General features: G+C 38.5%; 1 protein-coding gene across 2 annotated transcripts; it reads left to right on the top strand.

The window, feature by feature from the left end:
• The first annotated feature begins 2423 nt into the window (after positions 1–2423).
• On the top strand, positions 2424–25139 carry ago2 (argonaute RISC catalytic component 2). Of its 2 annotated transcripts, XM_006787640.3 has the most exons (20): positions 2424–2663; positions 3838–3885; positions 7205–7385; positions 7482–7602; positions 7728–7909; positions 8008–8144; positions 8238–8372; positions 9716–9803; positions 10092–10239; positions 10331–10450; positions 10923–11045; positions 11160–11293; positions 11880–12064; positions 12957–13116; positions 13236–13326; positions 13718–13912; positions 14109–14243; positions 14999–15100; positions 15222–15421; positions 15507–25139. In XM_006787640.3, exons 1-20 carry the CDS (start codon positions 2645–2647, stop codon positions 15613–15615), a joined length of 2613 nt encoding a protein of 870 aa, XP_006787703.1. In that variant the 5' UTR covers positions 2424–2644; the 3' UTR covers positions 15616–25139. The 2 variants fall into 2 exon arrangements, with proteins under 2 accessions (XP_006787703.1, XP_087691456.1); XM_087835330.1 differs by lacking the exon at positions 2424–2663 and having other exon boundaries at positions 3801–3885.
• The last annotated feature ends 618 nt before the right edge of the window (positions 25140–25757 follow it).

Genomic DNA, 25757 nt, shown 5'->3' on the forward strand with positions numbered 1-25757 from the left:
TACACCCAATTCACTCCGCCAGCTTTCTTATAAGGGGGGAAGCCACCCGGGCTGCATGTTGGCTGCATTGTTGTGTTTTTATACTATCAATCAATGGCAGCAATTAAAGTGTCGCCAATTCATCAGAAGGATAAATTAGAAGGACAAATCCTATTACCAAAAAGGCCTGTGCTGCAAGAGCCACCGATTATCACGCTTGTCTTTATTAATCTTTATTTACGCGTTTTTATCAGAACAGAATTCACTAGCTGCTCTAGTCACGCATGGAAACATGGAATCAAATTTAATAATCTAATAATAAAATAAAATCGCAAAGACATGAAACTGAGCAGCTTAAGCAAATGAGCTCGGTTTTTTTTATACATACATATATATATTCTCATTTTCGTTTTAAGAGGCACATAGCCTAACCCCCATGGGAATTTCAAAAAAGCTTTTCTTGCATCAAATGAATGATCCCAAATATTCTGTACATCATCGGCAAATCAAACACGGTGTGTCTGTGCTGTTTACACAGTTCGGCATCAATAAACGGCTCATTAAATATTAATCCATGTTATTCCCTCCTGAAGCATGCTGCCGAGCACACAAACCAGAGCTCCGGCCGTCAGCCCACACATTCAGTGGTAAACAGCGCCGACAAGAGGACAAAGCGAGGGGCTGCACGTCGTTCACCTTGGCAAACCCACAACAAAACATAAAATAAATGCACTCAAATTTGACACAACCCAGACGCCCAGATTAAATATAGACCCATTAGATTAAATTAACGGGGAAAGGGGAATCACGTGACACTGGTAACAGTTTAATCTGATAAAAGAGCCTGCAACTGTTTCAAATTTTTGGAAGACTACATGGGCGTTTCAGCAGGTGCTGCTAACTGGATGCACACATGCGGAAACATTCTGCATGTTTCACACCTCAAATCTGCAACTCATACAATAAATAATTCTACTTTAAACGGCATCAGCTACGCGAAACCAGGCTCACAGTTAAAGAGACATGCAGCACTATCTACTCTCCGAAAACAGAAAGACAAAGAGCACCTGAAAACAATAACACAGATTCATTTAATTTCGTATGTGACATAAATGCATAACTATACATTAATAAACAAATGGCTTACACAGTGACATCCCTCCATGTCAGTCATATCATTTTAAATAGACCTTCTAAATGTCCCATGGATGGACAGGATTAGAAATGAGTCCATTAGAAAGAGGCGAGGCTGAGATGGTTTGGACATGTGCAGTGGAGGGATAGTGGATATACTAGGCAAAGGGTGCTAAATAAGGGATAGGAAGAGATGGCGGTTGTGGCAATCACTAAAGAGAACAATGAAGAAGGATCCCTCTTATTATTGTTTTTCTTTCACCCCAGTCAGATGTAAAATGAGGAATCTGGATGAGCAAATAATAAATAAACAAATAAAAACATTCAATAGAAACAACCTACCTGTGTGTATCGTCTTCAGCTTTTTTGTTACTATAGACAATAATTCACTTCTTGAGCGTGTACATCTAATTTTATTTCATTCATTCCGCTTAATTAAACTTTAAGTAATTTTTAGCATAAGTAAAATTCAACGTATAATATAAAATCACATGGCTTGATAAATCTTCTGTATACCGTCGTTATATTATAATGAACTATAACGTTGGAATTTTTTGTGGATCCATTACCATGCACTAGCTATGGGTATTATAAAAAACAAAACAAAAAACTTTGGTACCCCGGAAATGCTTCCTCCGCCGAAGAAACAAACTACTTGGTATGTTGCTTTGCTTGTTGACATTTTTAAAAACCGAGATTTGTTGCTATATACATATATATGTACGTATTTAAACCAGGCCTGTATTTTAGCCAGGTTATAAAAAGTCATGTTGTTTTTTAAGCCAGGTAAGCGATCTCTGTGGTGTTTTTTTTAAAAAAGATTTGAATTAGCATCACTACTGAGACCGCGCAGCGTGCGTCTGACGTCACCGGAAAGCAAGATAGTTCCCCACTTCGCATAAATCTAAACGTTAATATTTCCCCTCAAGTCGAAATAACCGTATTTGAAATGTTTGCAACCGTGTAAAGTGCTAACTTTGGCTAATAAAATACTAAATCTGATAGGAAACGTGATTTGTCTAAATTGTGTTATATTGTGTGTATGTATGTGTTATATAGTATGTGTTTTATTTATTTTAAAAAAGAATCAAATTTCGTGGACTGATGCGGATACTAGCTTTTTGACTACATTCATGACTACACTGATGGGATGAATACATATATCTTGTAAAAAAGAAGGGTGATTAAAAAAAGAAGTCAAAATGTAAATATATACACTACCTAAAGTAAAGTGACCAAAGGCGGAAGGAATGGGAAGGAATCATCTTGAAGCGCGTGGTTCTTTACCCTGCGCTCTCTTTTCTCTCGGCTCTCGTTTTGCGTGTTGGGGGGATGGGGCCGAGCCGAGGATGAGAGACTTCAAATATTTACCACTTGGCTAACTAAATATCTGTTTTTAGAACCGAGTTTCCTTCCTTGCACTTGGACATATAAATACACTTCGACTACGGATGAGTTTTGGTGGAATTCTGCGAAAAACTAAGTGGAGTGTTTGTGCGTCCACGACACACGCTTAAAAAAAGTCGACAAAATGTATTCCTCTGCTGGAGGTAAGTGCTGCGGCTAACGTTAGCATCGGCTACGTGATGCGGCCAAAGAAAACTGACGATAACGGAGCGGCATTTTTCTGTGCTGCATCGATGAAGTGCTTGCTATGTTCCCGTTTCATCCAACTCGTTACTATAAAACTCAACAACGGCTTTGACGTGGAACATGTCGTCCCAGTTTTAAGTGTTTTAGTACTAGAGGCAAGCTTAGCTAGCGTGCAACAACAAGCTGCCGCTAGCCACGCTAGCTTCAACGGCACCTGGTTTCCAGAACTTGTTTTTAGTTAACTCACTGCACTTTCACCAAGTGGGGGTTGGCTGGCTTATGTTTTCTTAACAAATCACGCGAACGTAAACGCATATCATTCATTTTCTCGAACTGCAGCACTAAACACACTAGTTGAAGCAATATTTCGAGGCCGACCTAATCTCATCACCAGTCTGGGATACGATTAGCCTGACAGTTGAAATCGCCACATTTACATATGTCACATTAATACACCGGCTGTATAAACGCACTAACGCCACCGGATCGTATTTTCAGTGTAACACCGGGTTTAAGACACTAAATGATATTGATGAAGTCTGCCTGATTAAGTTTGAGTTAGGTAGAGTGATAGTTAAGCGACTGAGCCGCCTGTCGTTAGTCAGACAGACGCTGTGTTTGTGTGTGTAGATTTGCATATCATTGTATTTCATGTGTGCGTTTCGGGTTTTTTGTCAGCTGGCTTTTTTTGGCGGAATGAAAGAGAGTACAGGCGACATCAACACTATGTTGGATAATTTTTTCCCCACTTGCAGTTATTTTAACGAGGATGTGTTGTTCAACCAAAACACGACTCGGTGTGTTGAAGCAGTCTACTTCTAGGGGGAAGGGGTGGCTTCATCCGTTAGATTGCCAGCTGCTCAATACTTTCTGCGTGTCTATTGATAAGACTCCTGTGGAAGTGATAAGAAAGGCCTGCTGGGATGAAGCTAGTGTAATAAATGAGCAGCGCTCTCTTACTGCTTACTACATAAACAAATGGTTTTGTTATGTTAAGCAGGAATCTTTGGTCTCTGGGCTGTACTATGTTATTAGGTGTACACATTTGTCACTCTTTATTTTAAAATACAGTGTGTATCAGACTGAGTGGATCTTTGAGCATTTATAACATGTTATTTTTGTTCTCTGTAGCTGCTGAGATGCTTGAGGGACCCCGTTCGACTGGGTCCGTAAGCTCTGGTAAGCTTTTCCCATATTCAGGCTTTAACACTTTAAATTGACCCTAGTAGTGGTCCAGTGTAAGTGGCAACATTTTTTTCTCGCACATCCTTCAAGCATCACAGTATGTACTCATCTGAAAAACAACAGGACCTGATAGGGAAACCATCCAGCAAAAAGCATATAGGTATTTTGATCCTGTAAGTGAGAGTCTACAGAAGATGCTTTGCTCTTCAACTAGTCAGCACTAGTACACCTCATTTTGTGCGCTTATGTGCAGAGCACTTAACTAAAGGGCACTTATTAAAATCCACCATATATTGCTAGGCTTTATCAAAGGTTTTCTGTTTGAATGAACAGCGCTGGAGCTAAAAGATAATGCACTGAAGGGAATGGAGTGTGTCCCGGCTGAAATATCTGAAGTTGCAGATATGGCCGAGCTTGTCCAGCAATAATGAGAGCTGTGTGCATCTCCTACAATAAGTTGCAAAAATGTTAACACTTAAAATCATCTTTCAGGGTATAATATAGTGATTTGATGTAGATTTGGTACATGTGTTAATGTTGTTGTTGTTGTTGTTGTTAATATTAATAAGAATAATTCAACTATTGTACCAAAATAATTACAATTGTGAGATTAAAAAACGTTTTTCTTATATCAACTTGTATATTATTGTCAGTGTGGCTACATAGTGTAGTGGTTTACTGATTTGAAGGAAAAAAAAAACCCTTTGGGGATGGGTCAGGAAGGGGTATCCAGTGTAAAAAAAAAAACATAATTAAAAAAAAAAAAGGTGACAAATCAAACATGTTAAGCTGCCTGCTGTGCTGACTTGTTGTGAATAAGGGCACAGGTGAAAAGTAGCTGTATTATTTTTGTTCCAACAAAGAAATCAGAAAATATGAAGAAACATTTTTTTCTCAATTTGTTTAAAAAAGTAAATATTAAATTCCCCAGAAGTCTTACTGCAGATAAATTAAAACAGTCAAATTATGAATGAGAAAAATAATCTGAGCATTTTAATCAAGTTTGAAAAAGAAATTATACAAGTTGCCTTTTTTGTCCTTTTTCTTGGTAATTTTAGTTACATTGAAAAAAATGTAATTGAAGTTCTCTGAAGAATTTATTCAGTGGTGTATTTATACTCTGTATGAGCTCTACATCCACAACTGTGCGGTCTGTTGACTAAAACTTGTTCAAAATGACAGCTGCAGCTTGTGCTTTTTCATTTTTCTAGAACAGCCTGAGCACATTTGTAAAAAGTCACCCATTATCACTGTTTTAGACAGATGTCAGCCTGTTAGCAGATGAGATACAAATTTACAGTGGCTGATTTTGTGCTGGCTAAATGTTTAAAGCAGAGCCCAACCGATTGCTCAGCCAATTTTAGCTATTTGCCAACTTTCAGTACACACAGATACTGTGCTTCTGTGTTTGTGTGTTGATGAGGAAAACTGACATTTTGTCTTACATTCTCAACATGCCTCAGTTTTGTTTTTTGACATCAGACTGTGAAGCGTGTTATTGTATGTAGGCCAACATTCCTGTATAGTTAGGGCTACATCATCACATGTTGCTTAGGCATGTTCATCACAGTGTTTGATGTCACTTTGTTATATTTCATGGGGGAAATCCTCGTTTAAAAAAAATCCCATGCACATGTGGACATAGCTTTGGTGTGTACCCATTTGTGAAAGTACTGAAATCAGCTGACATGTTGTACCAGATGGAAGAAGTTTTATACAGAACCTTTTATGCTGAAAGAATTGAGATGCACACACTTGAATTTGCTGCAGCCTTAGCATAGGAAGAACAGATTGGTTCTGATTTGGAGCTGGGGAGGTCCAAATACTACAATACTGTTTATCAACAGGTGACACTTTTAGTTTTCCTAGTGTAATTGATGGAAGCAAAGCTACAAACATTCGCAGGATTATTCAGTGTATTTGGATAATTAAGTCAGTGTCCTGGAGCTGCAAATCCATGTGGTGTTGTTTAAATTATAAATTGAGTCATTCTGTTTTATTATAATATTAGTATAATATTTTCCAAATAGCGCATATATAATATCCTTGAAATTATGCCAATTAGAGCTGATGGTTAAGTCATATTGTTAGTGCACATTCGTGATGCTCCTGACTTTAAAAACAAAACAAAAAACACTGTAGGGGTAACCTACAGTACATCTTTGAAATTTTGAGGTGTCATCACTTGATTAAAATGATCATACTGTATTATACACACTGTTATTCCCACTATTAGACATTATTATGTGTATTCCAATTAGTGGTGCAACGGATCAAAAATCTCACGGTTTGGATCGGATCACGGTTTTAAGTCATGGATCGAATCAATTTTCGGATCAGCGAAAAAAGACAAAAAATTAACATTTACTTATTCACTTATTGAAGTATTTGCCTGTTAAAAACATTCAACTCAAGACTCATTCCACGCAATTATTTAAAAAAAAAAATTATGGTTCAATATAGGGCAGTATAGGGCTTTGTATCTACCACCCAATTCAATTAAATTTTATTTATAAAGCACCAAATCACAAAAACAGTCACCTCAAGGCGCTTTATATTGTAAGGTAGACCCTACAATAATACATACCACTCATTATATCGCACTCCGCTGTGATATAATGAGCTGTCATGGTCACGTAGCTTTCCGTTGCCCTGGAGGTCCACCCATTTGTAGTAGTTAGGGCAACAGAAGATGCCTGGGACAGTTCAGCCATAACTTTAAACTTTTCCTGCTCATACATGCTTGGAACGATCTTGCCCCTAAAGTGGACGCGCAACAGGATATCATAGCGTGGCTCAAGCACGTTCATCATAGTTTAAACCCCTTGTTTTGCACAACGGAATACGGCCTCCCATCTGCAGCTAAACACCCCAATAGCTTTTGTAATAGCTTTAGCCCGGTCGGACTGGGCAGCAAAGGGCTGCTTAAATACCGCAATTTCCTCTGCTCCTCCACTTGGACCGCTAGCACTGGCCATAACTATCGCTTGACAGACCGACCACGCGCACCATACACATACTTTTTTTTCTTCTTTTTCGAATCTTCGGATCACGTGCGTGCCAAACCGTGGAGTGAGATCGGTTCGGATTACAGATCAACCGTGATCCGTTGCACCACTAATTGCAATGCAAGCCAACAGCAGATTTTTGTTTTACGTTTGATTTAGATCAGTGAAACATGCTCCAATTCGTTTACATGTGCAACCACAACTCTTTGTTTATAAGGCAGTTTATTGCTGGTTGGGTCTTAAAGGTCTTTTTGATGTCATTCTTACCATTTATTTTGTTGCTTCATTTGATTCACATGTTTTAGATCCCCCATCTTCCCCAGTGCCAGAATATGTGTTCAAGCCACCATCACGGCCAGACTTTGGCACCATGGGCAGGACAATCAAGCTCCAGGCTAACTTTTTTGAGATGGAAATCCCCAAATTGGAGGTCTATCATTATGACATTGACATCAAGCCTGAAAAATGCCCCCGGAGGGTCAATCGGTATATCCTTGTTGATATTTCATTATCGTTCAGCAGATGAGTGAACAAATTACCTGGGACATTGCTGGTAATTTGTCCATTTCATTTTCTTTTCAGGGAAATTGTGGAGCACATGGTCCAGCACTTTAAAACACAGATCTTTGGTGATCGAAAGCCGGTGTATGATGGAAGGAAGAACCTTTACACTGCCATGCCCTTGCCAATAGGCAGAGACAAAGTATGTATTCCACACACACCTGTAACAGTAAAAGCTCTATTTTGAGTACAAAACAAAAACAGTATGAGTATTTCTGCAATATGACTGCATTGTATCTCTTCTTTTCCTCCCAACTGATCACACAGGTGGAGCTTGAGGTAACTATTCCTGGTGAAGGAAAAGACCGCAGCTTCAAAGTAGCCATCAAGTGGGTGTCCTGCGTTAGCCTGCAAGCTCTGCATGAGGCACTGTCAGGACGGCTACCCAGCGTCCCTTTTGAGACTATTCAAGCCTTGGATGTGGTCATGAGACATTTGCCTTCTATGAGGTACGTCAGAATTTCTGTCATTGTCAGTTATAGTTTTGACTCTTTATTTTATCCTTTTATAATACTGTTGGCTTTCTGCTGGTGCTTTTCTTCTGCAGGTATACCCCAGTGGGACGCTCTTTCTTCACTCCTTCAGAGGGATGCTCAAACCCTCTTGGTGGAGGGAGAGAGGTGTGGTTTGGTTTCCACCAGTCTGTCAGGCCGTCCCTTTGGAAAATGATGCTCAACATCGATGGTAATTTTCACAATGAGATTCATTTCTCATGCAAAATGTGTCAAAAGTTGAGCTTTTTCCATAAGCTGAAACTCTGTGTCTAATTGCTTTCAGTTTCGGCCACTGCGTTCTACAAAGCCCAACCTGTAATTGAGTTTATGTGCGAGGTCTTGGATTTCAAAAGCATAGAAGAACAGCAGAAACCCTTGACAGACTCTCAACGAGTGAAATTTACAAAAGAAATCAAAGGTAAGATAAACGTAGGAGCTCATATTTTTAATGATTTTGGGAGCTTTGATGTATAAAAAAAACATTTATTTGTGAGTTCAGATTCTTATCTGATACTTTTTTAGATTATTTTCTCATCAATTTTCTTCAGATACACAGGTTGTAAATAGTTGTTTTTTTTTGTTTTTTTTTTTGCCAATTTTGATTTTTCTCTAAGCGTGACCTGCTGCTGATTTTCTTTTTAGCAACTATAACCGACAGCATACATAGTAAAGTATTCTGCTACTGTAAAGAGGTGCAAATATTTTAGTGGAAATTAGTTTCTGTCCAAACACCTTTTAGCTCACATAGGCTACATTTACACTGCAGGTCTTAATGCTCAATTCAATTTTTTTTTTTGATCAAATCCAATTTTTTTGTCTGCCTGGTCGCACTGCAAATAAAATGTGACAGCAAACGCGCTCTATTGTGAACCCTCAAAGCGACCTGCATGCGCCAAAGAAGATGGCACACACAATGCGCTCTGCTTAGAGCCAGACCAAACTGATGGCCCTTAATATAAAGTGTTGTTTTGGACTTTACGTTTCCCAATTTTGCTTTAAGTTATAAAGTTATTTTGTTATTTACATACGGCCTAATAATTATCCTTATTGCTGTTTTAGAGAGGAGCGGTGCTTCAAAGGATAGTTGCAGATTTCTGTCAGAATCTGCAGATTATAGTGTTCACGTTTCTCCAACGTTGTCTTCCCAACAGTTTCACTAACATCTACACGGGATGGCCAGGAGGCATTCACGATGTCTTCTCGGGTGCTGATAATTGGCGTCTGTCTTGTGTCAGTGACGTAAAAGATGGATTTAATGCGACATGACCATTCAAACAGCAGTCACTTTCTAAAACATCGGATATGTATCGGATTCAGTACCACATACGAAAGTGACCCAGGTCGGATTTGAAAATATCGGATTTGTGCCGTTCATACTGTCATACCATGATCGGATATGGGTCGCATAGGGTCAAAAAAGTCGGATTTGATGCGCTTTCGCGTACGGTGTGAACGTAGCCATAGTTTACCTTACAAAAAAAGCAGGCTCAAACAAATGTCATGTACTTGAATCATTTTCTAGTATGTTTATAACTTCACCAGATAACAGGAAAATTATTCTCTTCTGCTTTGTTCAAACCGAGGCTGCTGCCTTTAGCTACTTGTCCATTGTTAGCTTCTTTAAAGTGTCCATGTTCAGTTGGCTGAAGGTGATTTTAAATGACTGGTTAGGTTTTCTGTAATGAATTTTCCCTTAATTTTATTTAAAAAAATGTTTATGTTCAACCTTTTTTTTCCTTTTATTGTGATTGCTTTATTCAGGCCTGAAGGTTGAGATTACTCACTGTGGGCAGATGAAGAGGAAGTACAGAGTGTGCAACGTGACAAGAAGACCAGCCAGCCACCAAACGTAAGAATGCTTTTTTAAAAATATAATTTTCAATTAAATTTTAAAAACAAGATAAATAGCATGCTTAAAATTCAAATATCACGTTTGCTATAGGTTTACAACAGCAATAACAAAAAAAAATCACCTACAACTGCAAAATACTATTTAAAACCAAACTTTCTGTCTAGATGACTTGTTGTGATTATAAGTAGTACAAATTTGGAAACACTGGTCTAAGAATATTCCTGCTGACTGTAGATTTAAAAGGTTTCACATGTTGAATGCTTTTTTTGGGGGGGAAATCTTTAGGTTCCCTCTGCAACAGGAGAATGGCCAAACTATAGAGTGCACAGTAGCTCAGTACTTCAAAGACAAGTACAAGCTCATCCTGCGATACCCCCACCTGCCATGTTTACAGGTGGGGCAGGAGCAGAAACACACCTACCTGCCTCTAGAGGTAAGCATCATCAACCTCTTGTTCACCAGCTAGGTGACTTGAGATTTTTGTTTTCTTGTTCTTCTAAATGTTTTGCGCATGTCTGCCCCAGGTGTGTAACATAGTGGCAGGACAGCGCTGCATCAAAAAGCTGACAGACAATCAGACCTCCACTATGATCCGTGCCACAGCCAGATCGGCACCAGATCGTCAGGATGAGATTAGTAAACTGGTGAGTTATATGAACTGTAACAGACACTGTTTTTAAAACTTAAGTTTTCACAAGCTTGACACCATTCCTGCAACAACAAGTGAAGGAAAACAGAGAATGTTTACATTGTGCCAACGGCTAAACTCAAGTGATTCATTACTGATGTTTGCCCAGAGTTCCAAGGCCAATAGCAAGCACTGCCAACATGATAAACTTAAAAATTAATGGGTTCAGTGAGGCCAGTGCTGGAAGGACTGCTAATGAAGACAACAAAAGTCTTTGAGATTGATGGTTGTTGTGAACTGCTGATGAATTTGCTCATTGGTATACAATGTTTACAATCATAGTCCATAATATTATGATTATCATTAATAACAATACAGATTACCTTGAATATGAAATGAATAAACATAAATAAAAGAAAATAAATAACTTGACTTAAAATCTTAAAGTTTGCTGTATTATGCTAATGAGTGTGTGTATGTTTATTCAGATGAGAAGTGCCAACTTCAACGCTGACCCTTACGTTCGTGAGTTCGGAGTGATGGTTCGGGATGAGATGACGGAAGTGAACGGCCGTGTCCTACAAGCTCCTTCCATACTGTATGGAGGCAGGGTATGTGTTAATGTGCTTTTAATGCATGAATTACTTTATTCATTTTTATTCAAGTAACTTCATCGTGGATGGTGTGATTAGCACTTATGATGTTGCTCTCATTGCAATTTGCAGAACAAAGCAATAGCCACACCAATCCAGGGAGTGTGGGACATGAGGAACAAGCAGTTCCACACTGGTATTGAGATCAAAGTGTGGGCCATTGCCTGCTTTGCGCCACAGAGACAGTGCACCGAACTCCTACTTAAGTAAGCACGATTCATTGAACGTATGTTATCTATCATATGCAGATGTATGTCATGCCATCGTGTGTGCATGTTATTGTTTGATAGTAGACAGCTTAAGGCTGATGGTGCTGGGTGTGTTTAAAAAGTTGTAAAGCAGAGCGTAGGTCCTGTACAGAAGTGTGTAAACACAGTCACGCAGTCCTTTTTGTTTTTTCTGTAAAATGTTGGCCAAGTTTACTGTGCAAATATAGTTCTGTGTAAAAGCACGTGCCAACTACATACAGCTGTGCTGTGTATTTATAGTGTGTAAGCCAGGCTTTGTCTACTGCATTCATGTTATTTTTGTATTTAAGCAAGTCATATGTGCTGACTTTTCATGGCACTCACCAAGACTGACCAGCTCCTTTTTAATTGAAGTCTGGAAAACCAAACAGTTTTTCACTGTAATTTAAAAATAAATGTTAGGAAAAGCAGTCCAATGGGATAATTTGAAAACTTCATACAATGTATCCAAGGTAGGCAGGCAGCTCTCAAATGTCATCTAACCTAAACTAGGACTGTGTCTTAACCCGTTTATCTTTAAATTAACAAGATCTCCACCTGTCAGAGCTTTCACAGATCAGCTGAGGAAGATCTCTCGAGATGCAGGAATGCCTATCCAAGGTCAACCTTGCTTTTGTAAATATGCCCAGGGAGCTGACAGCGTCGAGCCCATGTTCAGGCACCTCAAATACACCTACCAGGGCCTCCAACTGGTGGTAGTCATCCTACCAGGGAAGACACCCGTTTATGGTGAGGGATCTTCTTTTACTATGGTATTTATTTTGTCTAAGAAATTTATTTTTGTTTGATTGTTTCCAAAAAACAAACACAGTGCCTTCTCCAGCCAGGTGCAGTTTAAATTCACCATTTTAAAAGCCGCTGGTGTGGCTCTTCACTCAGAAACAAGTTTTGGTCATTGTTGCTTCGCCTGGATGCTTGCATTTAGCTCTGTAAAACAGTTTTGACACTCAAGGGCTGTTTTCAGAGTTTCTCTGAGTTCCCTTTAAATCTAGGTTAAGTGGTTAAAGTTGTGACATCACAAACAGATGTGAAAACTATAAGCCTGCTTTGTAGAGAATGAGAGTTGGTTAAAGTAATTGAGTTTGGGTAAAGTTAGGCATCATGTACTGTACAAAAGTATCTCATTTTGATAATTAAACTCTTATTAATAACTGAAGCTTTAACCTTTTATAAAGAACAGAAATCAGGGAACTGTTTTATTCATGTTATTTATAACTCTCCTTGAACCTGAAGGGGGTCTTTAATTAGTCCCTACCACTCCAACCGCATTCTGCTGCAACTTCAAAGACGACTCCCCACTTCTAGTGTATCTGAACATGCTGCTGCGCTATTGCCTGCTCAACAAGTTTTACTGCTTCTGTATCTGCTTTAGAAGTAAACCACAAGAAATTACAGAAAAAGTTATATACTCCGTTTCATTTTTGAGCTTCAAGTTAGTTATTTTAAGTAATTTGTGCATAAATAAATAAAACAGACATTTATCCTTTACGTAGAAAATACTTTTAGTCAGCTTACTTATGTGCACTAAATCGTCTGGGGCAGATTGTGCAACACTCCATTTTTTTTGTTTTTATTATAGCAGATCAAATTATATCTCCCCCTTGTCCTGATGTGTTTTTAGCTGAGGTGAAACGTGTTGGGGACACGGTTCTTGGCATGGCCACACAGTGCGTGCAAGTGAAGAACGTTCAAAAGACGACGCCTCAAACTCTTTCCAACCTGTGTTTGAAGATTAATGTTAAGCTGGGCGGTGTTAACAACATCCTCCTCCCACAGGGCAGGTTAGTGGAAATTATGGTGAATTCTTATCATGAAACTAATGAGTTGCTTTTATATTTTTTCAACACATGAAAGCCATGCCATTGTGTTAAACTTTTTTTATTTACATCTACTGTTCTAGGCCAGTGGTGTTTCAGCAGCCAGTGATCTTCCTTGGTGCAGATGTGACACATCCACCTGCAGGAGATGGAAAAAAGCCCTCTATCGCCGCAGTAAGCAACAACACATTAAGACCTACCCTTCACAATATGTTATATTTTTGTGTGTGTGTGTGGACTGACACAGAGGAACAAGACACTGTGTTCTAGCTTAAACACACACTTCACAAATTATGCAACAGGACAGTGACATCACTGCCTCAAAAACAAGAAAGAAAACTGTTTGACCTCCAAGCTCATCCTAATCAAAGTGTCATCAAAATGTGATAGACTGAGAAAGTCCAGTTGTCTGTCATGTTTTGTTTTGTTTTTTTTGCTTGTTTGTTTTCATTGTGGGACGGGACATCAAAATGATGAAGCGTCTATCACTATCATTTGTCATTCTCAGTAAATCCTTTTTAATGTGGTCATACCTGTTTTTGTTCATTCTTTCTTTTCATTTTAGGTGGTTGGTAGCATGGATGCCCATCCCAGCCGGTACTGTGCGACAGTACGGGTGCAGCAGCACCGCCAGGAAATCATTCAGGACCTGGCTACCATGGTGAGGGAGCTGCTGATCCAGTTCTACAAGTCCACCCGCTTCAAGCCCACCAGAATCATCTACTATCGGGATGGCATCTCTGAGGGCCAGTTCAACCAGGTGATCCATATATCCAGGACTACACAGAATAAACTATAACAAACAGGAAAAGTGGTTGATTTTCCTTATGCACTTGTGCTGTTGTAGGAAATTAATTGAGCTGGCAGAAGTTGCTGTTAAATGTTAATCATGCTTTTGTTGTACATATATTGTTTTACGGGTAATCTTTAAGATCTTACGACTTTGTTACGTGCAGGTTCTTCAGCATGAGCTGCTGGCAATCCGGGAGGCCTGCATCAAACTAGAGAAGGACTACCAGCCTGGTATTACCTTTGTGGTTGTTCAGAAGAGACACCACACGAGACTGTTCTGTATGGACAGAAATGAGAGGGTTAGTACTCTGTCACTGCTAGTGCTGGGAATTTATGAATGATCTGGGTCAGTTATTTATTTTAATTAACTGAGTGCATACAAGTTTAGGAATAGAGTGATGTAAGATGCTCTCACCAGTGTCCCTAATAATGCTTCAGAGGAAGTTTCAAAGATTTGTATCCCATCATCATATGCAGTCACTATGAAATGCAACAACTCATCTTATAACAAAAACTAAAAACATTAACTGGGATAATAAAACACCTTGACACACTAACTTCTTGTCTATTAAAATGTTTATGATTCTTCAAGGTTTTAAATGGACTGGCGTCACATTAATTAGCTGAACTCTTGCTTTATCGTAATCAGGTTAGAGCTCTAAAGCCAACCAACCAACCAGATGCTCTTGGATGTTCCACGATCCAGGCATAAAAATAGAGGTGATCTAAACCTTTGTGGTGGCTGCAAGTAGAGTGTGGCACCTTTGACTTTATCTCATATTGTGCTACAACTCTATTCTTGTTGTTTTTCTTTTCTTTAGTCACTGTGGGGATTTTCTTGTTGTGTTTCATGGTTTGGCTATTTTCATAGTTGAGAAATTTGGCAAACTCTTGTTTCTATTTATTTATTTATTTATCTTTATTGTGCTTTGTTAAAACAAATTTCTTTTATATTCACCAGCTCGGGAGGTTTCAAAGTAATGTAGGCTTGTTGGGTCAGAGTGCACTTAAGCAATTCCAGCTTAACAAGTATTTCCATGGATATTTTTTATAGGTTGGGAAGAGCGGCAACATTCCGGCGGGCACCACAGTGGACACCAAAATAACTCACCCATCAGAGTTTGACTTCTACCTTTGCAGTCATGCTGGCATTCAGGTAAAAGTCAAGTTGGATAAGATGTATTGATAAAGGCGTCTTCCACTGTGTTTTCTAATGAAAGCAGATTGTGAGTCAAAAACAACCCATTATGCCTGACATCCGCTTTACTTCCGGACAGGGAACCAGCAGGCCGTCTCACTATCACGTGCTCTGGGACGACAACCACTTCTCATCAGATGAACTGCAGGTCCTTACCTACCAGCTTTGTCACACTTATGTGCGCTGCACCCGGTCAGTGTCCATCCCAGCACCAGCTTACTATGCCCATTTGGTGGCTTTCCGGGCTCGCTATCACTTGGTGGACAAAGAGCATGACAGGTGAAGAAATTAAAATCTCTTAGTTTGCAGATGTTTGTCTCCTTGCTGGAAAAACTGACAGTTCTGCAACTTTTTTCTCTTTCAGTGCCGAGGGCAGTCACACATCAGGTCAAAGCAATGGACGTGACCACCAGGCCTTGGCCAAAGCTGTTCAGGTCCACCAGGACACCTTGCGCACCATGTACTTTGCCTGAGAGCACCCAACTCCCAGGAAGGCGTGGGTGAGACATCACTGATGGAACGCACTACCCTCCGCTGTCTCACTGTCAGCTGTAGATAACATTACAGTGGTTTCACATTGTGATCTCCCTACCAGACAAACATGTCAGTAACCCAAATGTCTACAATTGTACTTAAACCCACCAAAACCATTCCAGCAATTAGACTGTAACATGCAAAAGAGTCATTCTTTCTTGAGGATTGAGCTGGAAGAGGCTTTATTTACATGTCGTGCATTAGTTGTATTTGTACTTGTTATCTGTTTAAAAAAAAAAAAAGGGGGTGAAAATTCTGAAAAGACAAGGCAGAGTTTGTACATTAATAGAAGAATTTTCTTTCTTTCTTTTGTTTTTTGTTTTTTTTTATTAGCAGGCCGAAACAGTATACAGTGGGGTGGTTTCACATTTAGAAAAAGCCAGTCGCCCTCCTTCTCCTTTTGTTTGGTTATTAGGCTCTTGGTGCTTGAAGGGAGAAGGCAAAAATCAAAAGATGTGGGGGTCCATTAACTGTTATATGCCTAATGATTTAGTCCTCCCCACAGACATTATTTATCAGCCTATCAAAGCAAAGTGCACTGACCAGGATGAGCGCTTCAATCAGGACAAAAGTACTTATATATATATTGAGGGTTGTTTGTGTTTTCCCCCACATAGGGCACTATGTGATGAAAAGTGCCATTTAAGAGTATCTTCTTTCTTTTTTTCTTTTTTCTTTGCCACTTCTATGTAAAACTATGAATTTTTCTTCCAGTATTTGTCCTCTTGACACTGATGATCTTATTATGCCAACTCTGTTGACAGTTAATGATCTTGACATCAGATTTGTTTAACCTCTGAATCAACACTTTTTAATTAATTTATTTTTTTTTATTTTTAATGAAGCTCTTTTTGTATTTAGAAATTTGGGGGGGGCAAACATTTTTTTTCCTCCTTTGCCCCACTGTTAAGTCTGAACTGACAAACGAGTGACCTGAGATGTAATATATTGGGACTGGTTCCCAGTAAGGACACATTTCTAATGTATTCTGAGCCATGTTGACAAAAGACACTTGATTAGGAAGTCACCATAGTGGGGAACATGTTAAAATCTGTGTGATTCCCATCTGTTCTTACAGACTTTTTAAAATTTGAATAATTTCTCCAATGGATATGCATGTAGCTGGCTCATGTTTTAGACATTTTAGGTTTTGTGATGATTGTTTATTTCTCCCTTTATACACATCAACCCTACTTCTATTTTTTTAATGTATATAACACAGGATCATGTATTCTGCTGTGTCATTTGTGTGGCTTGTCGGTAACCAGGCATTCGGTACAGTGGAGTCAAAGCTGCAACATTTTAGAGTTTAACTGATTGAAATTCCTTAAAACCTCTTTAACGTAGTGTTTGCTCCAAGAACTAGGGGCTGTCATCGCACAAAAGCTTGGGTTTTATGCAAATGACTTTTTTGTGAGTCTTTATACTATTTAGTAATGTTGGTAATAAGGTATATTTTGAATAAGCCTTCAGTGGAAGCTGCTGAAAGATTATAGATTTTTTTTTTTTCTTTTTTAAAAAACTGGCCCACGTGTTAAAAAAAATTGTCTAAATTAATATTGTCTTTGTATGCAGATAAATGCAAATATATGGCCTTTTAAGACTGTCATGTCTTACTAATAACATTATTATATAATAATATCCCACCTAAGTTTTACTAATGCTATAAGCAGGCGAATGTTGACATAGTCTTGAGTGGAGGCGAGTAGTTTATCTTTTCTAACTATGCATCATTTTTAACCAAGAGATTTAGCAGTGGGTATCTCACATGAATTGGAGTCATTTCTAGAGGTAGATAATCAGGGCTTTTTATGTTGTTTTTAGCATATTGCATTTAGTAGCGTTTCTTAGTGCTTATCAACGTCTTCATACCTTTCTAATAGGATGAAGTATTTATGTGGTCATTTGTAACATTGTAGATTTTATAGCCTATAAATTGGGTGTATCCTTTGTAACACACAGTCTTTCCTAGCCAAACAAGATTATGAACTTTTACATGATGAATATTAAAAAAAAGAAATATATATATATATATATATATAATTATATGAAAGCACAAAAGGACATCTCGATTCTAGGTGCTAGATGTTTTCACTGTAAAACACCTTAAATCCTCACTGGACTGGTCCACAAGGCTCCGTAGTTGCATGCTAAAAAACAAGTAAGCGTCATAATGTTTTGGATCTTTTCTCTCCCTTTGATGACCTCTCTATGGTTCCCTTTGTACTCATGACCTGTAAAAGCAACTAGAAATCCGACTGACTGTGTTTGTGGGGCATTCTGAAAATTCTGTACTTGATATTTACTGTTATGATGTCAATATTGTTCTTATCGGTGCTGGTCTCACAACATGTAAATTTGGATGCACTTTTGATAGCAATGGTGTGACTTTTATAGATAATCAACTGAAGCGAGAGGCTCGGCCGTTTTGCGTGACGCCGGCGTAATTGTGTGGAAATGGCCGTGTGTACTACCTCTTGTTACCTGTTTTAAGTGTTATGGTAACATCACACTGCTGGCCATTTCTGTATAATTACCCCTGCAATCTATCTAATTGGCGCTGTTTGAGTCTTGCATCTTGACAGAAGAGGTTTTAAACGTTTGCTGTGCTTGATGGTGAACGTGCTTTCTGAGTTTGTGGTTATGCGATTTATTTTTTAACTTTTTTAATTTTTCGCCCTCATAGTTTTGCTCAAACTGATGAGAGAATGTGTGATGAGTGTTGAGCTGTACGACCAAATTCCTGAACTGTGTTTGTACCTACACACAGATTTCCCTGCTTTCTTTCCTTTTATTCTATGCACCAATAAGAAGCAGCATTTTTTTTATTTCTATATAGAATAATAACTCCTTTGCTTTTCAGTTGAGCAGCATGCCATCAAGTATGTCACCCATATTTGGTCTGCTAATTTTATTTCATTATTCAAAAGTAGAAGGTACAAAGTAAATGTACCCAGTTGGTGCTGTGTGTCAGACTAGGGAAGTAATCTAGAAAAGACTGCCCATGGATAGATTGATAGAGCCTGAAAACTATCACGTAGTACTTGTTGATATCTGTATGAAAATAACACAGCCGAAGATTTTTGTCAAATTTCACCCCAGAGCATTTATTTCTATGTACAATCATGCATTTAAGTCCTTATTTAAGCTTTAGGTTTGTTCTGATCCAGTCATCTCGATCAGAGTAGGTGGATCAGAACAGATGAATTAATCAGGAGAAGCCCATCTTTGGCTCTGTACTTGGAAATGTGAATGTCTTTGTTCCTGTGTGATTGCAGGCCTTTGTAACGCGACCACAGCTATCTTCACTTACTCGAATGTTCAGTTCTTAGACTGTTCCTCAAAGGGACACGTCGGAATATAGTGTAATAGTTGGAAGTCATTCTCTAGAAGATAACCGTCATGTATTGTTGACAGATTGAATCATTGTTTCCTGTAACAGCACAAACATCAGAAACTGACTGGCTTGTAACTTTAAGTTGTCTATGTTTTTTAAGAGATGACTTTGAACTTGTTTCCATTTCTTTACGTTTTACATTACCTACACCAGCACCTTATAAAACCTGGTCAAAATGGCTTTTTTCTCCCTACACTTAACAAACAATATTCGACAATGTGTTTTGTTTTTCTTTGCACTAAACAAAGGACTTAGAGCTAGTGATGTATTGAGAGTGTTTATCAGGGGGCAGGCTAGCAGCCTGGATTTTTGGATTTTGGTGGCTTTTCAAAATAAAAGATGCACAGTCAACAAGTGTCGCCAATCATAGACAGGAGATTTGCAGGGGGTTTGTAGCCAGAGCATCAATGCCACAGTGTTTGAGTATTAAGGTTTGACACGGCTGTCGCTGAAGACAGCCATGTGCACATTAAGTTGTTCTTAATAAGGCCTCTTTTTCTCTAAAATCGTTACAAACTACACATATCACAACTCAGAAGAGGCTTTTCCTTTTTCACATAAATCATCTTTGTCACAATAGAACAGAATACTTTATTGTGACTGTTACAAGAACAATGAAATACAGTATGAGCTCAGTCAAGAATGTTCAACAGACCAATACTTGTAGCCTGGATGAATGTGGCAATGCTTTTCAAGTAAAGTGGAGCAGTGAGGCTTTCAGAACAGCTGTAGTGCTGCCCCTAAAAACATTCTCAAACAAGTTAATTAAATGCACACATTCACCTCACTTTGGCTGTTTTCCCATTATCTTTCGGAGTGGCCAAAACGCGGATAAAGCAGGTTTTAGAAATAGCTTTTTCGTAAACTAAATGGCATATCATAAGCTATTTTAATCAGCCAATTATTTTCTCATAATAGTGGGTCTTCTTTAGTTTTTAAGAGGTAATGATAACATTTCTCCAAATGGTAACCATCAGCCTTTGCGTTTTTGTTTGTTTGTTTTTATTAATAGTATTCTTTTTTTTTAATGGTCATGGAGTACAAAATTAAAGTCGGCTTTCTAATGAAGCAGTCCCCAATACATGAATGAATTCCATACCATTACCCTCTGTATAGTAATGTCTCCTCTTTCTGCCGCTTATCTGTCTCTTGTGGAGAAAATCTTGCTGTTATAAAGAGATCTCTTGTAGAGTAGATCCTATTTTCCTAGCTCCATATATTAAAAATGAATGTAATTAGAACCTGCGTGGTTTGTAATGTTGTATAGGCTATCCATCCAGTACATTTATACTCATCTTTGCATCTTATGTACAGCCTTTTCTTTCTGTTTTCTTCTCTTTATTTATAGGCTTTATTAATTCCAGAAAGTATTGTTTTCTTCTTCTCAGTCATTTAAATATTGCCCATGTCACAGACCATATAATCTTTTTATTTTTATTCTTTCTGATATGAAATGAAAGTAGTAATTCTACAGTTGTGCTGTCTTTCTCTGGATGTTGGCTACTGTACTTTTAGGAGACATATGTTTCACACTGGTGCAAAGAGTAGCCATCCTTTGAGTCCTGGCATCATACTTGTGTGAGGTGCTAAAACATAAGCGCTTTGTGTGTATATTAGGTGGTTTGCGTAGGTGTGTGATCTCATTTGCTGTTGGATTTTAAACTTATGCTTAAGCCCTCGGGTCTCGTATTCCTGTCCAGCCCCTACAGAGCTGTCTTGTAAAATCCTCCCTGAATTATTACATTAATTAGTGCAGTGCCACATAAATGCAGAGAAGCTTTTCATTTTAAGTGTTACTTCTGTTCCTTTTTTCATTTGTATTGCTACACGGCTGGGTTTTTTGTTTTGTTTAGTTTTTTAGTTTAGTTTTTTTTTTTTTTTTTTTTTGATCTATAACTGACCTTTTATGATATACATGGCATATACATAACATCCCGCTCCTGTTTGACATAGATTTTTTTTTTTCTAAATAAGCATCACTTTTTGTCTCTGACAGTTATGCCAATGTCCACTCAATTATCTGTAACCATTTGATGCCAGTTTGGTATCCATAAAGTTTGCCTGTATTCTTGTTTTAGCTACAAGTGTCAACAATTAGTATAAATTCCAGTGGTGTACCAATAAGGAAAGACCTTTTCAATTCCATTGGATGCAGCTGTTTCATTCACTTTACCTTGGATGTGTTTAAGACATCAGTCACACAGGCCTAGAGACCAGTTGGAGACTGCCTGGCAACCATTTTTCAATGTGGTTGCTGGAAGTTTCTTTTTCTTTTTATTTGTTTTTTGTTTTGTTTTTTGCGGTCACTAGGTCAAGTTGGCTGCAAAGGGGTATATACAGCGCTAAGCCAAAATTCTCCTTGTTTGGTTGCTAGCACATTTCCATGGTCGCTTCTAGTTTGCATGGGAGATGCCAACTTGTCTGCAAACACTTAGCAACCACCATCGAGCAGTAGTGAAAATGTGAAAAGTGCGACACAAACTGGAAATGGTGATGGTTTGCCGTCAAAGCAAAAGGATGTGACTTTTAAAACGTGTTGATTTCAGCTAAAATTTCACTTTTACTATGACAGTTTTTGTTTTGCATCGCACTTTTCACAGTTTCACTACTACTCGGTGGTTAATTGGCAAGTGTTTGCAGACAAGTTGGGATGTTCCATGCAAAATATAGGCAACCAAACTATTCACTAGAAAGGTTTTGGTGACAGCCAGGAACTTCCAGCAACCACTTAACAACTAGTTGGGAATAAACATTTTTCCCTGGCCACTTGAGGTTTCCAGGGATCACCAACCACTCTCTGGACCTGTGTGACTGAAGGCAAAGAAACGGGAGTGCAAGATTACAGTGTTGGCTGTACTACTTTGTTTCTAATTAAACATCTAGTGGAAAAATGGCCAGGAAAATGTCTTGATCATAAAAGGATCAATCCCAGTCATTTTATTAGCACTTGAATTTTCCTTATCCACGGAATATTTTAATGTCAAGTAGATGGTTTGCTATGCTCGAACTGCACTTTTTTAAATCATTGCCTGCTGGATGCCATTTTATCCTAATCTCTTGTCTATAAATTATAATTGAATATAGCTATTTCTGTGCATTCACAAGTGAACTTCTAAGCTCCTCTGGCAACCAGCAGGGTGCAGAAAAGCACACAGTAATCTGGCAGCTGTGGCATTGACAGGTGACACATCTGCATCCAGGTGGATATTCAGGGTTAGGCTGGATGACGTAGTAAATCAGATCTAGACTGAGGAGAGCCGTTACAGAACTTAACCAAGCCATTACCATTAAGCTGAACTATATGAATCCAATCATGCAAGACTTGTGGGTATTTTTTATTTGTATTTTTCCAAGCATTTTTAGTCTTGTGAACAACTTGGCTTTTTATTTACTGACTTGGATAAAACTACCTCAGAGCAGTGTCGGGTGCTAGCTAATATTATCCCTAATTTATGAGTGACAACAAAATGAAGAAATTGTAGTGACCAAACCAATGAAAGCCAATATCACATCAAAGCACTGTCTGTTTTGGGGGGTTTTCACCCTTAATAAGTAATCCTGCATGGACTGGTTGGTTGCTTTAGTTGGTTACATTTTACCGGACCAAATTTTTTACTATCGGGAGTCTCATTGTTTTTAATGTGAGTCGATGAAGACAGCCAAGCACAATCTAGAACTCGTTCACGTGTAATACTAACTATAAAAGATGTCTGGATCTTTTAAAAGGTGCCATCGTAATTGCTAATTCATGACATGTTGATAATCCAGCAAAACCTGTTGATTTTAAAAAGCTGTTTGTAGTGGCGACGAAGGTTTGTGGAAAAGATGTATGCACAGCAATAAATTTCCTGAGCGTGGGCTGCAGATTGTTGGTGTTTTTTCTTTTTCTTCTTTAACCAGTCTGTCCACTGTGGGCAGGCTTTTAGTTGGCAGGACAAAAGCCTGTGAGATCAGACAAACTTAGTCTCAATTTATGGAACCAGCTTCTTTTTCAGTTTTTGTTTTGCCAGCAAGTTTAGAAATATCAAGGCTTCTTAGTGAACAGAGCCACGCTGTTATCAAATGCCTACATTTTTTTTCAACCCAAACTGCAATAAAATCCAGGGTGGATTTCCCCATCTGGTACTCGCCACACTCAATGCCATTATTATTATTTTTTTTAATTATTTTTTTTTTTCCCGTAGGGAGAAAGATGTAGTTCTGCATGTGACATTAACAAAGGGAAAATCCACATCTGAATACACTTCACACAAAGAAACAGAATTGAAATTCGACGGAAGGCACACGCGAGGTCGTGTGTGGTTGTTAATTACAGGTCGTAGCGATTTAGCCCAAACTGAGGACATCCAGCGTGAGCTAGTGGTTCATGTGTGCCTTTTGTCGGATCTCTCTCTCTCTCTCTCTCTCTCTCTCTCTCTCTCTCTCTCTCTCTCTCTCTCTCTCTCTCTCTCTCTCTCTCTCTCTCTCTCTCTCTCTCTCTCTCTCTCTCTCTCTCTCTCTCTCTCTCTCTCTCTCTCTCTGCATTGGGTTTCGTGAGTCCTTTCAAAATAAAGTTTTGACTAAAATCTGTCATGCCGCATAAAAAGTAAAAAAGAAAAAAAAGTTTTAACTACCATGCAACCTCATGTGTAGATGCTGCATAGAACGATCAGTATTTGTGTTTTGCACTTTCAAAGCGGTCTCAAGAAAAAGAAAAAAAAAGGAGGCTCATCTGAGATTGGGCTGAAAATAAGAATAAAACTGACGAGGTATTTTATGCTATCAATAGGAATTATAAGGAATAATATGACTCGGAGGAGCTTTTCTAAAAACGTTGATATATCTATATATTCATGAAGTACCTCATAAGCCTGATATATGCTGCATTGACCTTTTTTGTTTTGTTTTGTTCTTTTAGTGTGCTTCATATTGTCCGGTAACATAATTTTCCCCTCTAGGGAGGTTTGAATGTCACTTCAGGCTGTGCCCACGCTGATAGCTCTTCTTGTAACATGTTACACCATGTGGCCAAATAACGTGTCATTTATGCAAGTCATAATGTCAATCAGAATATTCCTCGTCTCATTTCTGCGTCCTTTTCTATTTTATTCTATTTTTATTATTATTATTTTTTGCATCTTCCCTGCATGTGCGTAGCCAAAAAGGAAAAAAAAAAAGAGATTGGGTTCAGTTAACCAAGGGTTGACGTGCACCGAGCAGCTGTGGTAAAGCGCGACTGTTGACTCAGGCACTGACATGTAAGGGCTGTATCTGCTCACCCTGTCCTCCACCCCTCCATCCCATCCCGTGCACTTCCCTCCTCCACCCTGACACCCTTTGTCTTAAAATAGCCTTAGATCTACAAGTGAGGTTCCTATTTGGCCTTAAACAAATTATGCACTACAGTTTCACAGACTTGACAAAGAGCTCGATTCCAATTTAGACACGCTTTCTTTTAAGACTTCATGTTATCTACCTCCTGAGAATGTACAGTCTGTCCTGGAGTTGCAGTTGACTACAAAACTTTTTTGTTGTTGTTTTCTGACAGAAGACAATCATCTGCGGACTTACAAAATTGATACAAAATTAACTCAGAACTAATACCAGGACACTCCTTTTTTTTTCTTTTCTTTCTTATAATTATAAGCCATGACAGAGAAGCAAAGTGACCAAAGTCTCTTGGTAGAGGCAGCCCTGCAAAGCCGCGTGAATTCAAACCTCCCTTTCCTCCTGTCATTTTGAGCTCACTTATATTTTGCATATATTTTAGTTTCTCTATCTCTTTTACTCCCTTATTTAAACCACAACATGCCAAAACTGAATTTGCTGTCATTCCTGTTCTGGTGAGGGTCTTTTGCTCATTTCATATGTTTCAAATCCACTGCTAAGCTCCTTGTTCTTGTTATTGTAAGCTTTGATTTCTCTTTTACGTTTTCTTTTTTTTCTTCTTCTTTTTGTAACAATTATGCTTACAGAACACAAGATATGCTGTAAACCCTGTTAGGACATAATGTGAATACGTATCACTTAATATAGTTCGCTCTTTGGCTTGACTGTAAATTGCATTAATTAATAAAAATGTTTGAAAAAGGTTTTCTGCTGCGTTGTCACTTGATGTTTTCATTCCTGTATTTTCATATCCTGTCCAGTTTTGCTGAACTGTTACCAGAGAGGAAGTAGAAGTTCACATCAGAGGGGGAGAAGGCCTGATTCAGATACCTGTAGACTGAAACAAGATGACTGCACTATCAATACTGTCTGTGAAGATGATTATGTGCCAGTAGAACAAGCAACACAACAAAAAATATCACATCAGCTGAGTCAGGATTGTTTTATTTACTTAATTTAATTAAAGTATCAAAGCACAATATGCATCAAAAGAAAGGACCACTCCAAATAATAAATAAAACCAATGAATGGAACATCTTTATTCATACTCTAAGAATAAATCCCTTTCCAGGTGGTTCTTGCATGAGGTCAACTGTGTGAATCTAAACTGGCTGCCCTGTTTGGCCGTAAGCGACAACTAAGACGACAAACACCCGTTTTATTAATGCTTCAGGAGAACTTCTCAGACTTTTATCTTGCAGACCGACTCCAGTTTGTTTTGTTACTAAAATAAATGCGGTGATTTTAAGAGCCAGCTGCACACTATCCCAGTCTAAGGTCAGTGATGTGTTACTGTAAACAGCTTTCTATGCTCAA

The sequence above is a fragment of the Neolamprologus brichardi genome, chromosome 22, assembly GCF_056152115.1.
Source record: "Neolamprologus brichardi isolate AB-2024 chromosome 22, ASM5615211v1, whole genome shotgun sequence".
Classification (NCBI taxonomy): domain Eukaryota; kingdom Metazoa; phylum Chordata; class Actinopteri; order Cichliformes; family Cichlidae; genus Neolamprologus; species Neolamprologus brichardi.

What these genes read in the sequence shown, in the direction of transcription:
- ago2 (XM_087835330.1), top strand. Translation starts at nt 3,816, where the DNA reads ATGTTATTTTTGTTCTCTGTAGCTGCTGAGATGCTTGAGGGACCCCGT. An exon ending in GTATGGACAGAAATGAGAGG is followed by an intron (nt 14,244 to 14,998) that starts GTTAGTACTCTG and finishes TATTTTTTATAG; the next exon opens with GTTGGGAAGAGCGGCAACAT. An exon ending in GCAGTCATGCTGGCATTCAG is followed by an intron (nt 15,101 to 15,221) that starts GTAAAAGTCAAG and finishes ACTTCCGGACAG; the next exon opens with GGAACCAGCAGGCCGTCTCA.